Genomic DNA, 22,177 nt, shown 5'->3' with positions numbered 1-22,177 from the left:
GATTCGTACATAGAAATTCGATCGTGTAAATGTTTTTTTTTTTTCAGTCAGATCGTGTAGCATACAAACGTTGAGCTTCTTTTTGTAGCCAATTGTCTCCAAACGGTTTAACACTGTTTCGTAATGGATGGTGATATCATTGGTAATGTCATCATTAATCGCATACCGATCATGCTCGACATTTGCCAGTATCTCATCAAGTCAGGGTCGTAACTTTTGCGGGTGCAGTGAGGTCAACTGCCCCCAGAGAGGCTCCCCGTCGTTCGAGGGAGGGGGGGGGGCACTTAAGACAAAATTTTCTTACTCCACATACGATGCGAACATGAAATTATAAATGAAGCATCAAACATGTTCACTACATTACATAAACCAAACAGCACACAAAAGTTAAATAAAACAAAAATGAATCGTGGGTCCATTTCAGTAGAAAATGTCTACTATAACATTTATTCGTATGGCTTTGGGATTTGTCAATATTGTCCCCTTAACTAATTTGTCGTGTATGGAACGGGTCCAGAGGCGTAGCTAACTGCTCCGTAGACCTTGTCATGCGGAAGAGCCCACAGGCTGCGGGGGGAATGAGTAACAAAAAGCGTTAAAAAGCATGTCGTTCGGCTCCAGTAATAATTGATACATTTTTTGTTCTACTGGAACCAAATATTGATTGTCTTATGTACTGTATATACGTAAACGAAAGGCATATTCTTTTTAGTACCGATTCTTTGTCTTTTTCTAATGGTGAAGTACATACTCCTAACAGTGAAGCACATACCACTTGTAAAAATGGTTCCCACTTGAAAAAAGTTTGAGAAACTCTGAATTAGATGAATGAACACAACGAGCAGGTGATAAAGACAGTATTGACACGCAGTAAAGAACATAAATGTCGGAATCGATGGTTTTGAAGTACATGTACAACATTTATAGTTCCATAATTAATCGCACACTGCTAAACCTTCTTTACACCCTTCTATCAGGGCATAATTTGAAGTGGCAAGGAGGGTGCAATTCTCCTCTCCCCCCGAGATCAAGAGATACATACATTTTAAATAATTATACAGTAATGCGTATACTAATAAAAAGCGTGAAATTCTTATATGAGTGAATCTGCTCCGAGAGTAAAGCCATACACTGACGTTATACATCGGCTACTATGGAAATTACTTTTTTTGTCTTCATATGTACTCAAATTGTGTATAGCAGTTGTCAGAACATGTAGAAATTAGTTTAATTCAAGTATAATATTTATCACTACTATGTATTAATACAATTCAAATTGTTAGTATAACCTAACCAGATATATAATATGTAAGAATATACAGTAAACTCTCGACTTACGACTCGTAAGTAATACGTGATTTATGCCTTCGGTGCGAACTATCCCTAGTTCGATTCCTGGTGGAGACACTCTGTCAAAAAAAGTGTAAAACACTTTTTCAGGCCAGCCACCCTGAATGAGGTTTTCCTGGGTTTTTCCCATTCACACCAGGCGATTGCCGGGATGGTATCTAACTTTATAGGTCCCAGGCCGCTTCCTTCCTTCCCCCATCCTTTCTTCCCTCTCTTTCCCTCGGATTGTGTGCTCGCCGAGGGACGTCATCCCTCAAACGTGACGCGCTAAATGGCCTTAGATGCCGAAAACCCAGAAATTTAAGTCTAGATCATAAATACGTGATTTACATTAATTGTAGTTGCGTAATAAACCTAGAAAATTACAACTAATAGGGCATATGAACATGTTTGAAGATTTTGAGGGTTTGACATTCAGTGTATAGTAAGCTACGGTACAGGTTATCGTATATAATTTTACATATGTAGTTTTAATATATATGTATTTATATCCCAGTATATATATTTATATCCCAGTAAATATAGTCCTGAATCACCTTTCAGTTATAAAGTAATAATGTGTGTATATGTATTGTAAATATTTTGCATTTCTTACGAAGTTACACATAAACAATTTACAAATTCAACGTAAAATTCAAGTTATGGAACTCATAACTTACGTAAGTCGAAGGATTACTGTGTATGGAATTCAAAATTTGATTAAATCCTGTGTTAACAATTGTGAACAATTTGGATAGAGGAGCTCAAATGTGGTATAATAACGTTAAACTTTTTCTTTCTTTACCAGGACAGTGTTTGAAAATCCAGGGTTGTCTTAAATTCAAGAAGTGACAAAGAAATCAACTTTAAGCTACACTAAAGTTCCTAGCACGAACCTCTGACTAACTGGCGATTTCCAGGTAGGGAATGTGCAGTCAGCACATCGGGTTTCCCAGCAAGGCCGCCCATCAGGGAGGGGAAGGTGGGGCGCTCGCCCCCCTAGAGGAAATTGTACTTCGGAATATAGAAAACCCAATAGACTTTTAGAATAGTTACATCAAAATTTGAAACTATATTTGAAATGTCGCTTATACTTGCCCCCTTGGAAACCACAACATGGACGCCCTTGGTTCCCAGCGCTGTCGTTACTAGTTTTGCTGATAGAAGTCCTGGTGGTTTTAGTCACTGACGAAGCCAGTTTTAATTTCTTGGGGAGGGACCAAAAGGGAGAGGCAGAGAAACATTTAGGGTAGCAGGTATTTTTTGCATGCCAAAAAGGATAGTTTTAAATTGCTTGACCTATATGACAATGGTACAATACGTTTGGAGTGTCATTCAGAGACAGACGAAGGCACCAGAGACCACAGTCCCCTTTTACCCCCTCCGGCATCAGGGCTGGCTAGTTCCAATAGGCTAACTAGATAGTGGCGCATAGCAGTAGCGTACGCAGGAATTTATTTCGGGGGGTCCAAACCCAATATTAGGGTATTTATATTAAAATTTCTAAAATTGCCCCAAATATTAGGCTAATTTTACACAAAAGTCGAAATTTCGGGGGGTCCGGACCCCCAGGACCCACCCCGTGCGTACGTCCCTGGCGCATAAGCAGTAAATTTTAGGAACTACCCTATTGTTTTCTGCTTTTCAAAATTTCCAACACTAGAGTGAATACTTTACAGCTATCTGTGTAAAGCAAAGTACAATTTACGGTAGAAAACTTCAGCGCGTAAGTAGTTGATCAAAAACGAAATGACATCATGTTCAGGTCAGGAAGATATTGGACGGGATGTTTTGTAACAGTAGGGTTATGGGGTGAAATGTGAAGAGTGACAAGGGGCGCAGAAATATTTCTCGCGTAGGGTGTCAAAATCACTGGCTCTATCTAGCGTCATCACTGATTTTCATGTGACATACGAAAGCAGTTTATGTTAACAGTACTTGTTTTATTGAAGCAGCTACATACATAATAAGAAACATACCATCAAGTTTAAGAAGTTCTCGGAATAACACATAGATGGCAGAAGTAGCAACGATTCCGTTGTAAATACGTGCTGCCATCTTCCTTATCCATATAAACATCTGGGTGTTCTTTTCTTGAATTTTAAGTGTTACACGTATAAGAACAGGTTAATAAGTGAAATTAAATTTATTGGTAACACGTTTTGACAACTTATGTCTTAAATGTGTTTGAAAATATGTCCTAACTTTGTTTTCGATGTGTTTGACAAGAAGCAGTGTTTTAAATACGTCCTGGAACACTTATTAGTATACTTCAGATACACGAAGAACATTTTTTAACGCTTTTTAACCCCATTTTCACCACAAGATCTGTTATAGAAGTTTTTAAAGACTATTTTATTTTTTATACAATGTGGCATGGAAATGCACTGTAAAACACTTGAATTCATACTCAACTTCATTGTGTTAGCTTACTCAGCTTCCTACTGTATTTTCATTACATACTTAAGACAGGGGCGGATCAAGGACGGACTTCTGGGGGGGCCGGTGAGTTGGAATACTGCTACTTAGAGCTACCTTTAAGAGGTCCAAACTCTGGGATGGGTTTTATTTATATATATATAAAATAAGAAAGTTTCCTCTTCTGCGGGGGGGGCAATCGCCCCAATCGCCCCCCCTGGATCCGCCACTGACTTAAGAGATGCTCAAGAATCTTACGTGAAGAAGGCCATATCCTAACGTGGCTCCAAGGCACTGTGAGATTATGTAGACCAAAGCTGTTGGTATGGACATTAAACCAAGAGTCACTGCACAGCAGGTCACAGCAGGATTTATATGGGCCTGACTCAGATGTCCAATACTCTGAAAAACAAACAAATGTCAGTCATAGTAAATAAGCAACTTACTCTTTATAGACAAACTTTTCCGAAAAAGCTTTATAACTTTGTTCTATTTCACTAACAGATATTTTAGTTATAATTGCAGCATAACGTGATTTAATTTATAACAAATTGGAGCGAGAAACTTTAGTGTAGTGGCCCGTACCTCTTATTTAAAAATAAAATAAGATTCTGGACAAACTTTCTCCTACAATGAAACAGTCCAGGTTTTTTATTAATTTCATAAAAATTGAAAGGTGAAATAAATAGTTCCACCTTGATTCTTATATCTATAAAGACTATAAAGGCAATGTGAAGTACTTGAACTCAGCTGAAGGGGTAAACTTTAATTCGCTCAGCAATAACATTAGTGGATTCGTATAACCGAAATTGATGTTTGTAGTCCAAAATACGTATTAGAAGTTACGTAAAGAAATAAAGTAGTTACATATTATTTAAACGATTTTTTTAAGTGTTTAGGTACTTGCGGCAAATAAGGCCCACCTAAGAAAAATTGCTTCATTACGTAAATACTTATAATGTAATAGACATAAATTGATATGCATTTTATTTGTCAATGTTTTATCTACCTTATGGTATATTTACTTTAACTTAAACATTGAACTAACTGTATGAAAAACGTACTAAAAGAGAAACATACAAAATGGCCTTATTGCCAGCACGGTAGGTAAATAAGATCCACTCTATTTGAAAAGTAAAATTTTACCATTGAAAGACCATTGAACTCAATTAATACCTAATATTTTTACAGCACTTTAATACTAATAATAAAATTACATTTAGTAACAATATGGATATGAAATAACAAGGATATAGTAATTTTCCATGTGTTTGTAATGTACTATTACAGTTGAAAGTAATGGCAACTTTTTTTACGCACCCTGTACCTAGTAATTTTTTTTATTCGATTTCGGTTTAGTTACACAATTTATTTACTCTCTTTACTTCAAATTAAATGTAATGAATCGAAAGGTTTCATTAGTAACCATATTCCCACTGAATAATATATTTATTTATATTTTGATTAAGTGTAAATCCCATTTTCGCATATACAAGTTGAATAGTAACAAGGTTTATCAGGCCGACGTCATACCAAAAAATAATTCCGTCATTGGATATAAATTTTCTTAATTTCAGACCAATGTAAAATTCAGTCAGGTACCTAATCTTTCCCTCACCCCCTCTCACTAGTCCATAGTCACTTTCAGATCCGGTTATATCTGGATTTGCCAAATTTCTATTTGTTTTGTAATTTCCGCGGCTGGTAGACTCCGACCTCATTGGTGGAATTTTCCAATCCCTGTCGTTTTCGGCGCAATGTTAATAGAATAATCAAGGACGCATCTGGACGCACAACTCGTGACGTGTACTGTCGCATTTCAACTGGGAAAACTAGGATTTTAATAGAATTCAGGTAAAAATCTGATTTAATTTCATAGTTGAACATTGAAGGCTGTGTAGGAGCCCCAAAAAAGAAAAAATCTACATTTTTTGTAAAGAAACAATAAGTTAGTGAAACATCCAATTCTGGTTGACAGGACGCCATGTTGTTTACAGGAGAGTGATTTTTGATCTTTTAAAACTCAGTTAGGGATTAGGGGAAATACGACCTGGTTTTGTGTGTATTTTGTCCGTGTATAGAGTAAATGTGATTTTTTATTATTATTATTCAGTAAGTGCATGTACATGGTAGGTTTCGTAGTGTAATGCTAATCAGCAGAATGGCAGCTTAATTTAACAAAAGGAGGCCCCTATTCCCTTTCCAAATTGAACCATTTCTAGCGGGGGAATGGGTTAGTTGTTGTTTGTTTTAAAGCCTTTTCCCCTCTCAGGGGAAGGGTCCCTCAATAAACCTCGTTAAGGTGCCCCCAGGGCATCAATCTTTAGTAATAATTTTGTAAACAATTGGTCAGGTCAATTGGAACTAGGGTTAACTATTCTCATTTTGCCCCCCATCAAGTTTCAATAGAGCCAACTCTATATACCGACAAGGAGTAATATGATTAAAGGTACTTGCCTTTAATATGCATGTAATTAAATGGTGCTTGATTAGTTAGTATTTATGTGTAGTATTTATAGTGGTGTGTGTAGTTAGTAGTTCTGAGTGAGTGCATGATTTTACCATAAGGACAGTGTATTAAATATGCGTCAATTTAGTACCATTTTTCTAACTATACATAAATAAACGAGAGTAAATATTAGATTTCTGATTAATGAGTACAAGTATATATTTCAGTACACGGTAAATTATGCCTCCACTACAGCGCCACCGTGTCCGTTTTCGGTAGTCAATTGTTTGTTGACATTACGACGTCGCATGACTTAGTGATCTAAGTTGTTTGATTTTGGCCATTTATTCTCAAATTACATCCCATGGACATGGTTTTCGGTTCGAATGAGTATGCATTTATATGAAATAGCATGAGATCTTACTATTTTGAAAATTACAGCTTGCTATGTCATTTAGAACCCGAAATATCCACTGAAATAAAGAATCCATATTTTCTTAATAGAGGTAAAGTCCATATGCTGCTACTATTTGTTTCAAAATGTAGTTTTAAATTCTCTTTTCCCGTGGCTGTAGAAAATTTCCATTGTTGCTTTAGTTTTATCAGCAAATCAGAAACAAATTAATCGTTGACAATTTAACTTTCAGTAAATACACGTATGATTTTTTTTACTGCGAAGTAAATACAATTTGGGTGCTTCGAAACAAAGAGTCCGTGGTTCGATGAATGTTATCGTGTAGTAGTTTGAGCGTGATAGATTGTGATAATTATATATTTATTAGTGTGTAATGTAAATATGTGTATGGCCTGCGTGTAAAATGTATGAAATAGGGTGTCTATAAAATATTACTTCGCGCGAAAATGAGTAAATAATGAATGAATGTAATGATATAATTATAATATGATATAAAATATGAATGAGATGGTATGACACCTATATTTAAATAAATAGGCCTAGTGTATGTTATATAGTGAGAATATGAATATGTTTACTAAACATCTCTCGCGTTTTGACTTCTACACCAGTACATTCATCCAACCGAGTTTGCTATTTGGATAGTAAAGCGTAGTTGGGAATTGTAGCCTATGTTACTTCGTATTTAAGTACCTCATAGTAACAGTCCCGGATTCTTAAGCCTTTCATCAGATAGAGTAGTATCATGTGGGAATTACTTCTGAAGGTTGACAGAAATGATAATTAAGAAAACTAACTGCTATATCCTGTGATCATCGAAAAGTACAGGTTCGGTCATTTGTACCTTTAACATTCATTGACTCTCCGAGATTTTTTTTTCGTTGCTGACCCTATTTATTATGCAGTGCTCATATAACTTAGATCGGACTATCCGATTAAATCAACCACTACTAAATTAATATTTATGTCAATCGCGTACCCGGACGTCGACCCATGACCCTCTTAAGTATTTTCGTTTCTTTTCTTAGTTTAATTAGTTGATGGAAATTAACGACGTCCCAGACTTTGGCATGTCTGCGCAGGGTAGCCATCGGTGATGTTTGGTCATTGAAAATCACCGATCCAAAATTCAGTTTATTTTAATTTTTTTATTTTGGCAAATCAGTAGTTAGGGATATCTTAGCTATTACTCTAGTTTCATTACTATTCTGAACTTTCTTAGTTTCCAAAAGGTCGGATGATTTTTTTTCTCTTTGAAATTCTAAGTTAGCGCCTTCTCTAACCTTCCGGTGGATTCCGGGATCTGCAAGGGCGTTGACCGGATACGGTGAGTGGTGGGATTTCCCTAAAGCCTTTGTCTTTCCGAAAATCCCATCGAGGACACAGACTCGTCTCGACTTTGCAGACATCTTTTTTCGGCTATTTATTTGGTAAGCCGAACCCCTTTTGGCATAAAAGAGAGTATTTGGTTATAGTATGTTGTATACGCAAATTCGACCACTTATCTTTTGTAGTTGTAGTGTTCTGTCTCCTCTCTTTTTACCTATCCTTCTTCTACTTCTTCTCTAAAGTTTTTTTTATTTTTTCAACCTTCCCCCCCCCCGGTTTTGAAACTCATGAAAACATACAATATTCATATCACTAATTTCGATCGTATGTACTAACTGAGACATCGAGGAATACAATTCGTGGAGGTATTTCAGCACAACCTAGGACCATTTTCGCGATATTCAATCCACCACGGGAGAAACTGGCGAGAAGGTACACTATAATTTCAGATTCCCAGAAACTTACTTGTTATTCATTGATCGTACAACTTATACCGCTGATTACTGATTTCTGGTTTTCTTTCTATTGATTGGTTATATGATGTATGTATTATAGTTTGGGCCCACTAGTTTCGAATAACATTGATTTTTTTTCTTTCTCTGTATATACATCTATGTATGTACTTACATATTTTGAAAGTTACGTGCCTGCTCTATTTGTTGTATTTCCACCTCTTATGTCAACTTATTAAATAACACCAATTATTTCTTTATACGCGGATCTTAGTAAATTGAGAATTATTATTAATTATCGGGTTTATATATATAAAGTTTCAATGTCGCAACCTTATGAAAAGAAAAAGAATTTTGTTAGTCAGGGTTTTTGTTTTGTCTTTGAGCCAATAAAATGTGAATACTTATTGAATATAAAAAGGTTATGTAGAATTTAAACGTCGACGAAATACTGAGATGGATATTAAAGTGAAATTTATTATATTGAGTAATATGAAAAAAAAAATATATATATATATATATATATATATATATATATATATATATGAGTATGTATGTAAAGGGCTCGGTATTTACCCTGGTTGTTTTAGGCTGCTATAGATTTTTGACACCCGACACTGACCAACTATTTGTGATATACAGTATTACCGCGTAAATTGTAATAAATGACATTTTGTTGAGTTGTTATTGATGTTTGTGACTATTAAAGTTGAATATCATGTTAAATACTGCATGTAAATAGAACAAGTAGCAGGTCGTAAGAAAAGTAAAAATAACCCTAATCCTTATCCAAATTTATTTTGCGAGATCATAGTGAACTCAGTAAACTACGAAACAGTGCGCCCCACCAACGAATCCTTCTATCAGTAATATATGAAACAAATCCTCCCCTACGACTGGAAACATAACTATTTGGCTTTCGTCAGTTCAGTGACTACAATCTCTTGACTCCACAATCTATACTGGTAATAAAAATTTAGTGATCTTAAGTTAAACTGATTTTGGCTAATAATTTAGTAATGTGAATACAGGACCTACGATGGGTCCATTGAGATATCGTATAATGGAAATAAGTTCCCAATGTTTAGGACTGGACTCGATATTTTAAATCTCGATAAACTTTGAAATTTTATATCAAGTGCGTCAAGTGACGAAATGAAAATTATATATAATATGAAGAAACTAAATTTTTTGTCTGTCGTTAAGACAAACGATTAAATGCTCTCATGGACACCAATCATAGTGAATAAAGAGAGTTGAAAAAGGAGTTATTATCGACGTGAGTACAAAGACTCATAAAATTGTCGAAATTCCTCCTCTTGGGACAGATACTCAATAAAATGCTACTAAAGTGTTTTTTTTTTAAGAATGATTAACCAATTTTTTTTCCACAATGTATTCGTTGCATTGAATCTTAAATATGTTGACCTTTGAATTCTTTTTTTTCTTTAATTTTTGTCTTTCGTCTTTTGTCGAATATTATTTTTTTTAATGTAATCGAACTTTTAATATCTCTAGAAAGAGAAATGTGTTATTTGATATTGTTGAAAGTAGCAGATTTCTGTGCATGCTTATGAAACATTTTTTTTTTTCATGTATCAAATTTTTCCTGTTATGTCAAACTAAGTTTTTCTTTTATTGAAATGTAATAAATGTCTATAGAAATGTAGTTAGGTTAGTTTAATTCAACTAAATACAACCTGAAGTATACACTGTCCTGTATGAATGTGAGTGTGAGTGAAATGTAGGTTTAGTTTTAAGTGCACCGATTCTTTTGATATATATATATATATATATATATATATATATATATATGTGTGTGTGTGTGTGTGTGTGTGTGTGTGTGTGTGTGTGTGTGTGTGTGTGTGTGTGTGTGTGTGTGAGGGAGAGAGAGAGAGTTACTATAGTTAATGGTAGTTGGCAATTAAAGTCGTTGAATGTCAATACTAACTTAATTTAAGTTGGCTCTATGAAGGAAGCAAAAAGGACTGAAGTAGCCTGAACGAATAATCATCATGGGAGAACTGTGAAAGTCAAAATCTTCAACAAATAGATGGGTTACTCTGATTTTTTTTTTTTTTTTTTTTTTTTTTTTTTTTGTGGTCGATTCTAACATGCCATCAACTTCGTCGTTTATTTTTCAAATATTGGATATTAGTCTAGAACTTCTGGAAATATTGAATAAACGGTTAAATTAAACTTTCTCATCTATCTCAGAGCTAGATTGGGATAATTCGGTAGTTGGGGTTAAATGGATCTAGGTCTGGGATGTATGCGTTAACATGTGTCTACCTTTGATCACCTTAATACCAAACATTCACCCAATAGCTATTGGAAATGATCCCAATTCGATAATTATTCACTTTCCTTTACAATATTTCTAAAAAATATCCAGTAACAGTTCTTTTTTTTTTCTTACTTTCTCTATTTTTCTTCTCTTCTTATCCCAACTTTCTCTTCTCTTCTTTACTTCTTTTTCTATTTTAATAAAACTGAAAAGGGGGTCGTGACTGGGAATTCCATATATAATAAACACGGTCATGTATTTATTTATTTTTATTTTCTTCAGAAGTCCGATAAAAAGTTTTCTCATTTCGATTGAATCTAGTATGTTCGAAATTAAGAAATGGATAATATATTCCAATATAATTAGACATAAGCCTATAGCTTCATGAATATCCCCCCCACCACCACCAGGGGCGAAGGGTTCCCACTCACGATTTATTCCATGCATATCATATGTTACAGAGCTTTCTATCTTTCTTTTTTCTTTCTTTCTTTTTCCTTTTTTCCCCCCTTTAATCAGTTTTATGTTATGCAGTCGTTGGTTAAGTCGTGACAACTAACTGAATTTTAAAGAATCAACTTGGACATATAATAAACAAGTCCCCATTGAAAACAGATTTCACACTAACTTTCAACAATGTTTACACTTGATAACACTTGTAGCAAATGAATTCCTCATCATCGGCATCGACCAAGACAATTATTATATTCCCAAAATCATCAAACGATGAAAAGTTTAAAATTATTAAACACTAATATACATCGTGATTTCTCCTTGTGAAAATTCTATCAAGATTAACAATACGATACAACCACGAAAAACAACACGTCCTACGCAAACGGATTTTTCAGTGGCATCAAAACATAAAAACCTTCAAAGTGATAATATCAAGCTTATTCAAGGTGATGGTGTCCAAAACATATTAGTTAAAATCTTCAAGGTGTCTATTTTAAATTGAAAAAAACATATTTTCCAGAATAAACAGTGCCTTGTTAAAACTAAAACAGTTTTTAGTGATACTATAAAACCAGGCATTTTTAAAAATTATCATCATTCAACCTACACCTGCTAAGAGTGTGGTATGGTACAATTATTCTGCGTCCAGAGGAACCACCCAGGACTGACAGCGGTGATGGAAGGCCTGTGTTTGTGAGTATGAGCTTTGCGCTGATGAACTTTTACATGACATAAATGTCGTGAGGGGAGGACTACAAGACATTATAAACACACGAGAGTATCAGGGATTTCTCCTTGATAGACCCTACCATCGTACTACTTATATTTCACATCATGATATTGTAAATATTGTTTGTATCTATATCATTTACATTTATGGTGACGGTTTTAATAAATACCACAAATATATGACACTTGTCATTTTATTAAAATTCTAACTACTTAACGTAACAGTTTATAATTGCTACATTCAGTAACATAATTAGTATCATATTATTAGTAACATATTAAACATATTATGGCTCCCCCAGAGGAATCTCTCTCGTGTGGTTCTTAGTGTCTGTGTTCCTCTTTTCACACATATAAGGCACTTTTTTGCTTTGTTAACTCCATTGTGGTCATTTCATTTCTCACATTCTCTTGTCATGCCCACGACTCGCAGTCAGGCTTCTTTCATTCCCTTAAACACACCTCAAGCTCAAAATTCAAACAATATGGCAGGTATCTCTTCCATCATTCCCGATATATACAGTGCGTCCAAGGAACAACGCGCGGATTTATTTTTACAAAATTTTTTGAAGATCGCACTGGTCAATAACTGGGATGACTCAAAATGCATAAAGATTTTCGAAAAGTCCCTTTCTGGACCCGCTCAACATTGGTTCTCCACCCAAAATCTCTCTACCCTTCCCTGGTCAACCGTCCAACAAAAATTCCTAAAACAATTTGGCGACGAACAGGTTCCACGATCTCGCATTCATCAGTATAGGGCTCGAGTTCAACTCCCTAATGAACCACTTTCTCATTACGTTTTCGCAAAGAAATTTCTGGCAGATCAGGCATACACGCAATTAGATTTTCAGGAGTTTCTTTTAGAATGCGTGTCGAGTATGACACCCGAGAACATACGTTGGTTTGGCACTCGCACCATATCTGACTATCCCACATTTATTGATGAGGTTACAACCTTAGAACGCACTCAGCTCATGGCCCAAAAGCGAGAAACGGACTCTTCCTTTTCACGCCAAACTTCAGATGTCCCAACTTCTAGCGCCATTCAAGAACTAACTCATCAAGTTTCACAGTTACAGCTTCATCTCAACACCCTTTCAAATTCTCAACCTACCTCTGTTCATTTCGCTCCTACCCGTTCTCGTTCTCCTAGTCCTCACAATCACAACACCCTCTCTCCTAACCATAAATCCCTTCCCTTTCCACGGTCCCTCTCACCCCATCCGCCGTCCTCCTGTCTCCAACATTCTCATTCCACCAATCCGACCTCTTCTTCTTCTAACTCGTGTACTCATTGCTCCACACACCCATATCATTGTTGTCAATGTACCGCCTCCTCTCATTGTCAAACTGTCCCTCAGTCTCCCCCAACTCGTAACACTCCACGAAATGATCACAATAACGACTCTCGTAAAGGCAAGAACAATAAGCGTTTTAATAAGCATTCTTCCCAACCCCAAAACGTCTATACTACACAACAGCCAACCATACCCATTCCCCCATATCCATTCTATCATCCCTTTTTTCAATATCCTACCCCTACCCACCTACCCTCACTCCCCTCCCCTTCCCCTGTCTCCACAAACTCTCGTACCAATAAACCAAAAAACGCCCAAAATTAGCGCGAGAGCACACCAGTCTCCTCGCGCTTAATTCTCCCTCATCCCCTTCTTCCCCTCCCTCTTCCTCAGATTACCTCCAATTACCGTTGCACTTCAAAGGCAAATTACCTTACGTAAAAGCCCGTTGCATGACCAAGGATGTTTTCTTTTGCCTTGACTCTGGTGCTGAAGTCAGTCTCTTTCCAGCCGACCAACTCGACCCTTCGGTTCGTACTTTTAAGCTTCACACGGTTCTAAATGGTCTTTCATCATCTCCGGTACATCTCTCCCGTGCTACCATTCTCAACTTAAATTTTAATGGTCATCAATACTCTGTACTTTTTCGTTTGGTTCCTTTCAAAAACTTTCCTGCTATCCTTTCCAGTAAATTTCTTCAAGACCATCAAGCAACCCTTGATTTTGACAAAGGCATCCTATCATTACGTCATCTAGGTCGCATGCCTCCAGCCGATAATGCAATACACAGCGTTAATACAAACACATTTCACTTTTTCAAAAAACATCCCACTCCTCACATTGTTTTTCAAGCACGTAGGAGACTTGTCATACCACCCCGTTCAGCTAAAGCAGTTCCTCTCAAGGTTAACGGTCACTTTCCAAATACATCCTTCCGGCTACATACTCCTATCTTACGAAACTTAAGTAACTGTTATATGACGCATGCTGTTGTTTCCATAGATAACCTTGTTTTGCCACTTGCAAACGTCTCGTCTCGTCCCCAGATTATAAAGGCCAATACTCCCATTGTTATTGGTTCTATATTTTCACCACCGGAACAGAACACTAACGCTTACACCATCAGACAGGTTCATTTTCCCACGGACGAGGACGCTTCACGACACAAAGCACAACGCCTTAAAGAAATCGGTCATCTCATTGACATTAACAAATTTCACTTTTCCCCTGACATGAACGAACATCAAACTGCTCAAATGAAGGCGCTACTTTCTGAATATGCTTTTCTTTTTCAATGGCACGACAATGATTTTACAAAAATACCCATCTTTTCGGCCACGTTAGACTTAGAATCAGACGTTCCCTTTCAGTCCCCCCAATTCGTCATTCCACACAGACTTAGACCGCGAGCAAGAGAGCTCGTCCTGCGCCTCATTAATCAAGGAGTGTTTGAACAATCAGATTCTCAGTATAGAAATAACATATTATTTGTTTTAAAACCAAATTCCAAAACTGAGCTAAGGGCCGTTTTTGATCTCAGGGGCCTTAACTCCCGTTCCAGAACATTAGCTTCTCCTTTAGAAGATATACAGGACGTTCTCGAGTCTCTTTCTGACTCAGTTTGGTTCAACTCCTTTGATTTACACTCCAGTTTCTATCAATTAGACTTAGATCCCAAGGAAAGACCGGCCACTGCGTTCTCCATTAAGGGTCTTTCTCTCCCTTTCAATCACCTTCAGTTGACATCTGTTCCTCAGGGTTTCAAAAATGCCTCCATTTTACTTCAACAAGCTCTTCAAACCATTTATAGGGACATCTTCCCCAACAATATTACATCATTCGTTGACGACATGTATGTCCACGCAGATTCATTCGATCAGATGATGATTGTGCTTCGTGCCTTCTTTCAGCAAGCCGCCAAACATTCTCTGCTCTTTAACATTAAAAAATCAGTTTTCGGATCAAAAAGAATTAAATGTTTAGGCCATATTATTGACAATCACACTCTACAACCTGACCCTGATAAGATTTCGGCTTTAGCTCAGGCACCCAGACCGGCCACTCTCAAAAGCCTCAAAAGCTGGTTAGCCAGTGCAAATTTTTTCCGACGTTTTTTCAAAAATTTTTCCATCATTCTTGCACCCCTTTATCAGGCTCTGTCAAACAATCCTAAAAAGCTCATCTGGACTCCTGAGCGCGTTCAAGCGTTTGAAACAATGCAGAAACTTCTAACCTCACCCCCCGTACTTGCTCTATATTCAACCCGCAATACACACCACATTCTCATGACAGACGCCGCATCAGTAGGCGTCGGGGCGGTGTTATTACAGAAAGATCTCACTACTAACGTTGTGCAACCTGTTTGCTATGTCTCTTCCAGACATCCCAAAACCGTTTCCCCCCTTCCCATCTTCCATCAAGAATTATATGCAGTGTACTTTTCTCTTCGGAAATTAGAAAAATATTTGTTAGGCCACCATTTCACCCTAGTTACTGACAATATTTCTCTTCTTGCCGTTCGGAAAACAATTGTTCCATCCCCAAAAATTTTGAGATGGTTAAACTACATTAATACATTTGACTTTACAATCAAACATGCAAAAAGCCATCAGAACCCCATAGCTGATTATCTTAGTAGGCATCCTGCTCCTCTTACGCAAGACACGATAGACATGGACAATGAAGTTGTGCCTGATTCTGTACTTCTAACTATCGATAACAACTTGGATCTATCTCGCCTACAGGGTGAAGATAAATTCTTCTCCAAAATTATCGAGACTCTTAACAAACGAGACGAGACAGATCCTTCATTCCAACGTCTCAACAAACAATACGTTATTCAGAAAGGCATACTTTACAAAAAACTGTACCGAGTACCTAACTCTCGATTACTGCTCTGCGTACCCGATAGTCTTAAACCAGCTTTATTCGATGAGTATCATGACTCAATGACTCACATAGGTTTTACCAAGATGTATTGGATGTTGCGATACAAGTATTTCTTTCCGCGCCTAAAATCATGGCTAGCTCAGAAACTTAAATCATGTAAAGGCTGCGCCATCTTTAAACGCAATTACATGCCTAATAACCCCACAATTCAGCGTTTTCCTCAGTCAGGCCTATTTGAAACCTTTTCTTTGGACCTAGCAGGCAAGCTAATACCCAGCGATCCCGAAGGTTTCCAATACTTTTATGCAGCTACGGACCACTGTACTGGATTCACCATTACTCATCCCATAACAACTCCAAACAGCGACAACTTCATCAATTTCATCACAAACCATATCATTCTTCCATATAATACTCCTCGCACAATCTACTTAGATCTTCAGAGTTCACACCGGTCTACCGTATCGTTAAACTTTCTCAAGTCTCTTAACATAACAGTTAAGTACGGCCTACCCTATCAACATCGTTCTCTAGGCACAGTCGAACAAAGATTAGGCTCCTTGCAAACGAGTCTCAAATTTCTGTGCCAAGACAACCAGAAATTTTGGCCTCGCTTCCTTGCGCATGCCACTGCGGCTCTGAATAAATCACCCTTAACTTCCATTGGTCTCTCTCCTCATTTTCTCCTCTATGGCGTTCATCCCACCTTACCATTAGACAATTTGCTACATGTTCAACAAGAAACTTTGAATACTAATGATCGCCTACTTGCACTCAAAGAAATGAGGGACCTCGTTGAATTTCGAAAACACCAAGTTTTCACTGATCTGAAGAAGCGCATTGAGAAGGTCAAAAATCCAACACAGTTCTTCCCTGACAGTTTAGTTATGGTCTTAGATACCTCAACAAAACCTAACACTTGTAAGCCATTATCCCGTCTTTATAAGGGACCCTACAAAGTGATTTCGAATGTCTCGGCTGATGAGTATCTTCTAGATATTGATGGGAAGCCAACGGTCATTGCTAAGACCCGTTTGAAACTGTACATCCCACCTACAAACCCAGACCCCGAATTTGAGTATAAGTACAAGCGCTTCCTCAGTACCTCTAAATAGGATCCGACCACACATTACTTCAAAACCCAACTACCAATTACATTTCACGTTATGTTTTGATTATCTAATTTAACGTTCCTAGTGAAACATGATCCCTTTCTGTAGTACCACACTGGCAAAACTTCCGACTTTGTCTCTCGTTATGCCATAATTACAGATACAGGTAGGCAACACACATTACAGGCAATATTTCTCCCGTGCGGCATTTTTTTTTCTTCCGGTAGTTCATTATTATTGCATATGCTTCGTCTCCTGTTTTAGGCAACCCGCTGTACATGTACTATTTCTCCCGTGCAACAACTCCTAGTTACGCTCATAACAAACTCTACGCTTTTCCTTCTCCCCATAAGCAATATACCGGCATCATTCATTATTCACGTCATTTTTCTTTCCTAGACGCGTAAGGAAAGACTTTCCATCTCATTTCCTTCTTGCGTCCTTTTTCGGGAACGGCTGGTCCGACCCCACTTGATATCACTAAGGTCGCTAGGACGAAATGCTTTCTCTCATCCCACACCCATACATTACAGTCAATATATCACAATTATGTGACTTTTTTTTCTCTCTCTTCTTTCAGGTTTATTCTCTCCATCCTATTTGTATCAGCTTTAGGCACATTCATGCCACAAGGCGTACAGTTTGTTAATGGCATTGACTATATTCCCCTTCCCCAAGCGATCCCCTATTCCCAAACCTTTCCTTTAATCTATAACATTTCAACACCTACCTTTCAGTCCATCAATTCAACCATAGAATGCAAAACTAATACTTCCCGGTTGTGTACCCATTTTCAAGATTTTCTATCCTCAATAAATTCTCTGTCTAATGACATTCAAACTTCTACATACTTGGTTAAATTTCTTTCTAACGGAACCCCTTCTTCAAGGACTCCGAGACCCCAAAGAGGTCTTTTTAACTTCATCGGATCAGCATTAAACTTTCTCACAGGAGTTGCTACTGAAGACCAAATACATTCAACTAAAATTAATTCCGAACAACTAAAGACACACGTACAAGAGCTTGAAAACCATGAATCTGTTCTCAGTTCTAAATTTTCTGATATTTCTCATCAGGTTGCAACACTTGCTGAACAAACTTCTTCTTCCTTCAAAGATGTGCAAACAACGGTTTCTGCTCTCATTGCCGATGAGACACGCCTACTTGAAGCCATGCGCACGGATCACTCCTCTTTTGTTACTTTCTCTAAAATGTATTTAAAATTTGACAACGCGATCCTCCTTATGCTTCGTCAGTTACTTTACTTAATTAATTTTAACAACATTTTTGACCAATGTAAAGAAAACCGGTTATCTCCTCAAATCATACCAGTTCATCAGTTACATTCTGACTTACATGATTTTAATCTCAAATTGGTTTCAAAAAATTTACGCGTCAATCCCGTTTTGACAGCACCGATCATTTACACCCTACCCCTTACCACTTGCTATTTCTTTCCCGATCATATCATTTTACACGTAAAACTCCCTGCTATTCCCCTCCATACGCTACCACGTTTATTTAAATTAGTTCCCTATCCGGTTGCGTCAGCTCAACAAAATTGCTATTTACAGCTTCCTTCCAATTTTGTTGTCTTCATGGATAATCAAGCTATCCCTTTTTCTCCGGCTGATCTTACATCTTGTTCCTTCTCATCTAAACATTTCTTGTGCAAAATCCCTACTATTTATAATCATACAATAGCTTCTTGTTTACACACTTTGAAATATCAACATATATCGGGCTTACTAAAAAACGCCTGTTCTTACAGCTGCACCCTCACACAACAGTTTACCATCACCCAAGTAGACGATCATCAATTTATTTTAACCCGACCACCCAACAACCTTCATTATCTTTTCCTTAATGGCACTGCCACGCCATTATACATTAATAATTCTTTAAATCTCCGTGTTACTTTACCCTGTGACACAAGCCTCCATTCAGGAATTATCGAACTCATACCCCGCTCTCATTTCTGTCTTCCGACCACAATCATTCCTGTCCATTTAGTCCTTCATCATATCCATATCATTGATTCCGATTTACTCCTCTTACCCGCTGATAGGATTCTCCCTTATAACTCCCTTCAAAATCTTCCCCTTAATTTTAGCCACCGCATAACACCAATCACAGCTACCAATTCTTCCTATAAACCGCCAACTTGGCTTTCCTGGCTTCCCACGGACGACTATCCCACCATCTCTATCTCCTTCTCTCTCATCCTATTTTCCCTCTCTATGATGAATACCCTCTTCATCTATATTTTACATCGTCGTACACACCAGTTACCTTTAACACCTACCACAACTCAGCCACCCGAACTAATTCCCCTTAACTCACGTTAACTCTCCTTCCGCATCTCTTCCTAAAAAAAAAAAAAAAAAAAAAAAAAAGACAATCTGAAAACTAAATCAAACAACTTTTTGGTACTTACCTCGTACCCTGTCCTCCGCCATTTGCATTCCTCGTTCTAGATATCTTAACAAATCCTCTCATTATGATGTTAATAAAACACAAACCCACCACCACACATTCGCGGACGGCACACATTAATTGCCATTGCTACTCGCGTCTCCATTTTTTTTTCTTAACACCCGTATACAAGCTCCTTTTGCTCACGACTGGCAACCTCATGCAGTTTCTCCCGAATCATTTGTCTTCCAGGTCAACTTACGGTACCTTGGCCAGGAATAAACTACGTCTCACTAATATGTATATATATATATTTTCCTTCTGTCCTACTTAATGGCAAATTCACTCTTCATTTCTATACTTCTTCTACTATAACGGAATCTTTCGCTATCCACGACCATACTTCCGTACACAGCACACACAGTAATAGTAAACATGATCATAAAAAAAAAATCAATAAATAAATAAATAAATAAATAAAAATAAAATAAGGGGCTCGTCTCTTACAATTTTTTTTCTCTCTTTTCTTTTAGCATCCTCTTCTTTCTGGTTATACCCGGTGTTGCAGCTGGCGACTTTATTCCCATATCTTTATACATTGCAATCCCCCTCATCTTTCTCTTCTTTATCATTGGTGGCTTCTTTTACATCAAGTTTTTTTTAACTCATAAATTTCGTCGCTCCTTTACCCACCCAACGCCTACCAGCCACACTTACACCGTATCTTACACACCTCCCGCTGCTCCGAACCCAATCTATCTTCCTCTTTTTCATACCAATAACGTCACACACCCCGGAATCTCCGTATCTCCCTAAAGATTGATCAGGTGCCTTCTTCATTACAGTTCGCCATTATACATATTTTTACGTTATCCTTTTTGTTCCTTGTACGTTACTTTTGCAATTATCTCTTCTCCCTCTTTTCTTTCTTTTAGTCCTTTAAAAAAAAAATAGGTTTTCACAATGGTCTTTAACAAGTAATTCAGTGCCTCCTGTCATGTAATTTCTTTTCCGCATCCGGCCTATTTTCACAAACGCACCTGGGCTACCCATCATCTTGCTACCCGTTTCCATGGATGATGCCTACCAAGTCGCAGTTTCCTTTTCTGGATGATGGACCTCTCGACTTCCAGACCACAAGATGCTGTCCATTCTGGCTCAAGGATCAAGCCTTCCAGATAGCGGACTTCCAGGAGATAGCCCTTGACTCTCGACGTGCTGCACCACCACGATCAGGATTTCCCGAGTTCCAGCCTTCCCGGATACACTATTGGGATCACGCTCGACATCTACACGGATCCAGCAGTTTTAGTGATTTTTTTTTCTCGTGTGTGTGTTTACTAGTGCCTCCTTCCTCTAGTGTTTTTGTTTCTTTCTTTTGTGCACCAGCCTCATGGTTATAAAAGTCAAACGATGAAAAATTTTAAGGGATTCCATGTCACTGGTTCTCATGAACAGTTGACCATTGTACTTTATTAAAAGGGGGATTATTATATTCCCAAAATCATCAAACGATGAAAAGTTTAAAATTATTAAACACTAATATACATCGTGATTTCTCCTTGTGAAAATTCTATCAAGATTAACAATACGATACAACCACGAAAAACAACACGTCCTACGCAAACGGATTTTTCAGTGGCATCAAAACATAAAAACCTTCAAAGTGATAATATCAAGCTTATTCAAGGTGATGGTGTCCAAAACATATTAGTTAAAATCTTCAAGGTGTCTATTTTAAATTGATAAAAACATATTTTCCAGAATAAACAGTGCCTTGTTAAAACTAAAACAGTTTTTAGTGATACTATAAAACCAGGCATTTTTAAAAATTATCATCATTCAACCTACACCTGCTAAGAGTGTGGTATGGTACAATTATTCTGCGTCCAGAGGAACCACCCAGGACTGACAGCGGTGATGGAAGGCCTGTGTTTGTGAGTATGAGCTTTGCGCTGATGAACTTTTACATGACATAAATGTCGTGAGGGGAGGACTACAAGACATTATAAACACACGAGAGTATCAGGGATTTCTCCTTGATAGACCCTACCATCGTACTACTTATATTTCACATCATGATATTGTAAATATTGTTTGTATCTATATCATTTACATTTATGGTGACGGTTTTAATAAATACCACAAATATATGACACTTGTCATTTTATTAAAATTCTAACTACTTAACGTAACAGTTTATAATTGCTACATTCAGTAACATAATTAGTATCATATTATTAGTAACATATTAAACATATTACAATACATTCGTCATATACCCATACACCGCACCCTTTGCAGATTTGTATTTCACCGATCCATTCTTTGGTGCATAATGAACGATATTGCGATACCTCGAACGCTCAGAACCGCGCGAAACTGTGCTTAGAATATACCCAAAAACAGTGATATAAGCCATTCGCATGTATTATAATTAGAAATTTACGTTATGAAAGACATTAATGTAGAACTCGAACCTGCGAACCCCAATAGTCAACCACTAGGCGCGAACATGATAGACCGCCCTACTACAGAGGCTGGCATTGGCCAAGAAAGAACAACAAACTAACTCACATTCAAGTTGCCATTTTCT

General features: G+C 37.3%; 1 protein-coding gene across 2 annotated transcripts in view; it reads right to left on the bottom strand.

Annotated features, from left to right (window-relative positions):
• LOC145668913 (aquaporin AQPAn.G-like) overlaps positions 1-22,177 on the bottom strand; it is a 179,553-nt gene that overhangs the window by 16,150 nt on the left and 141,226 nt on the right. For both annotated transcript variants that reach the window (XM_081737194.1, XM_081737195.1), the window contains exon 3: positions 4,006-4,149. In XM_081737194.1, coding sequence (XP_081593320.1) covers positions 4,006-4,149 — 144 coding nt within the window. The remainder of the gene's footprint in view (positions 1-4,005; positions 4,150-22,177) is intronic.

This window comes from Thermobia domestica, chromosome 13 (assembly GCF_964235325.1).
Source record: "Thermobia domestica chromosome 13, izTheDome1.hap1.1, whole genome shotgun sequence".
In the NCBI taxonomy this organism is placed as follows: Eukaryota; Metazoa; Arthropoda; class Insecta; order Zygentoma; family Lepismatidae; genus Thermobia; species Thermobia domestica.
Note: the sequence above shows the minus strand (reverse complement) of the source record. Positions and strands in the feature narration are given on the sequence as shown.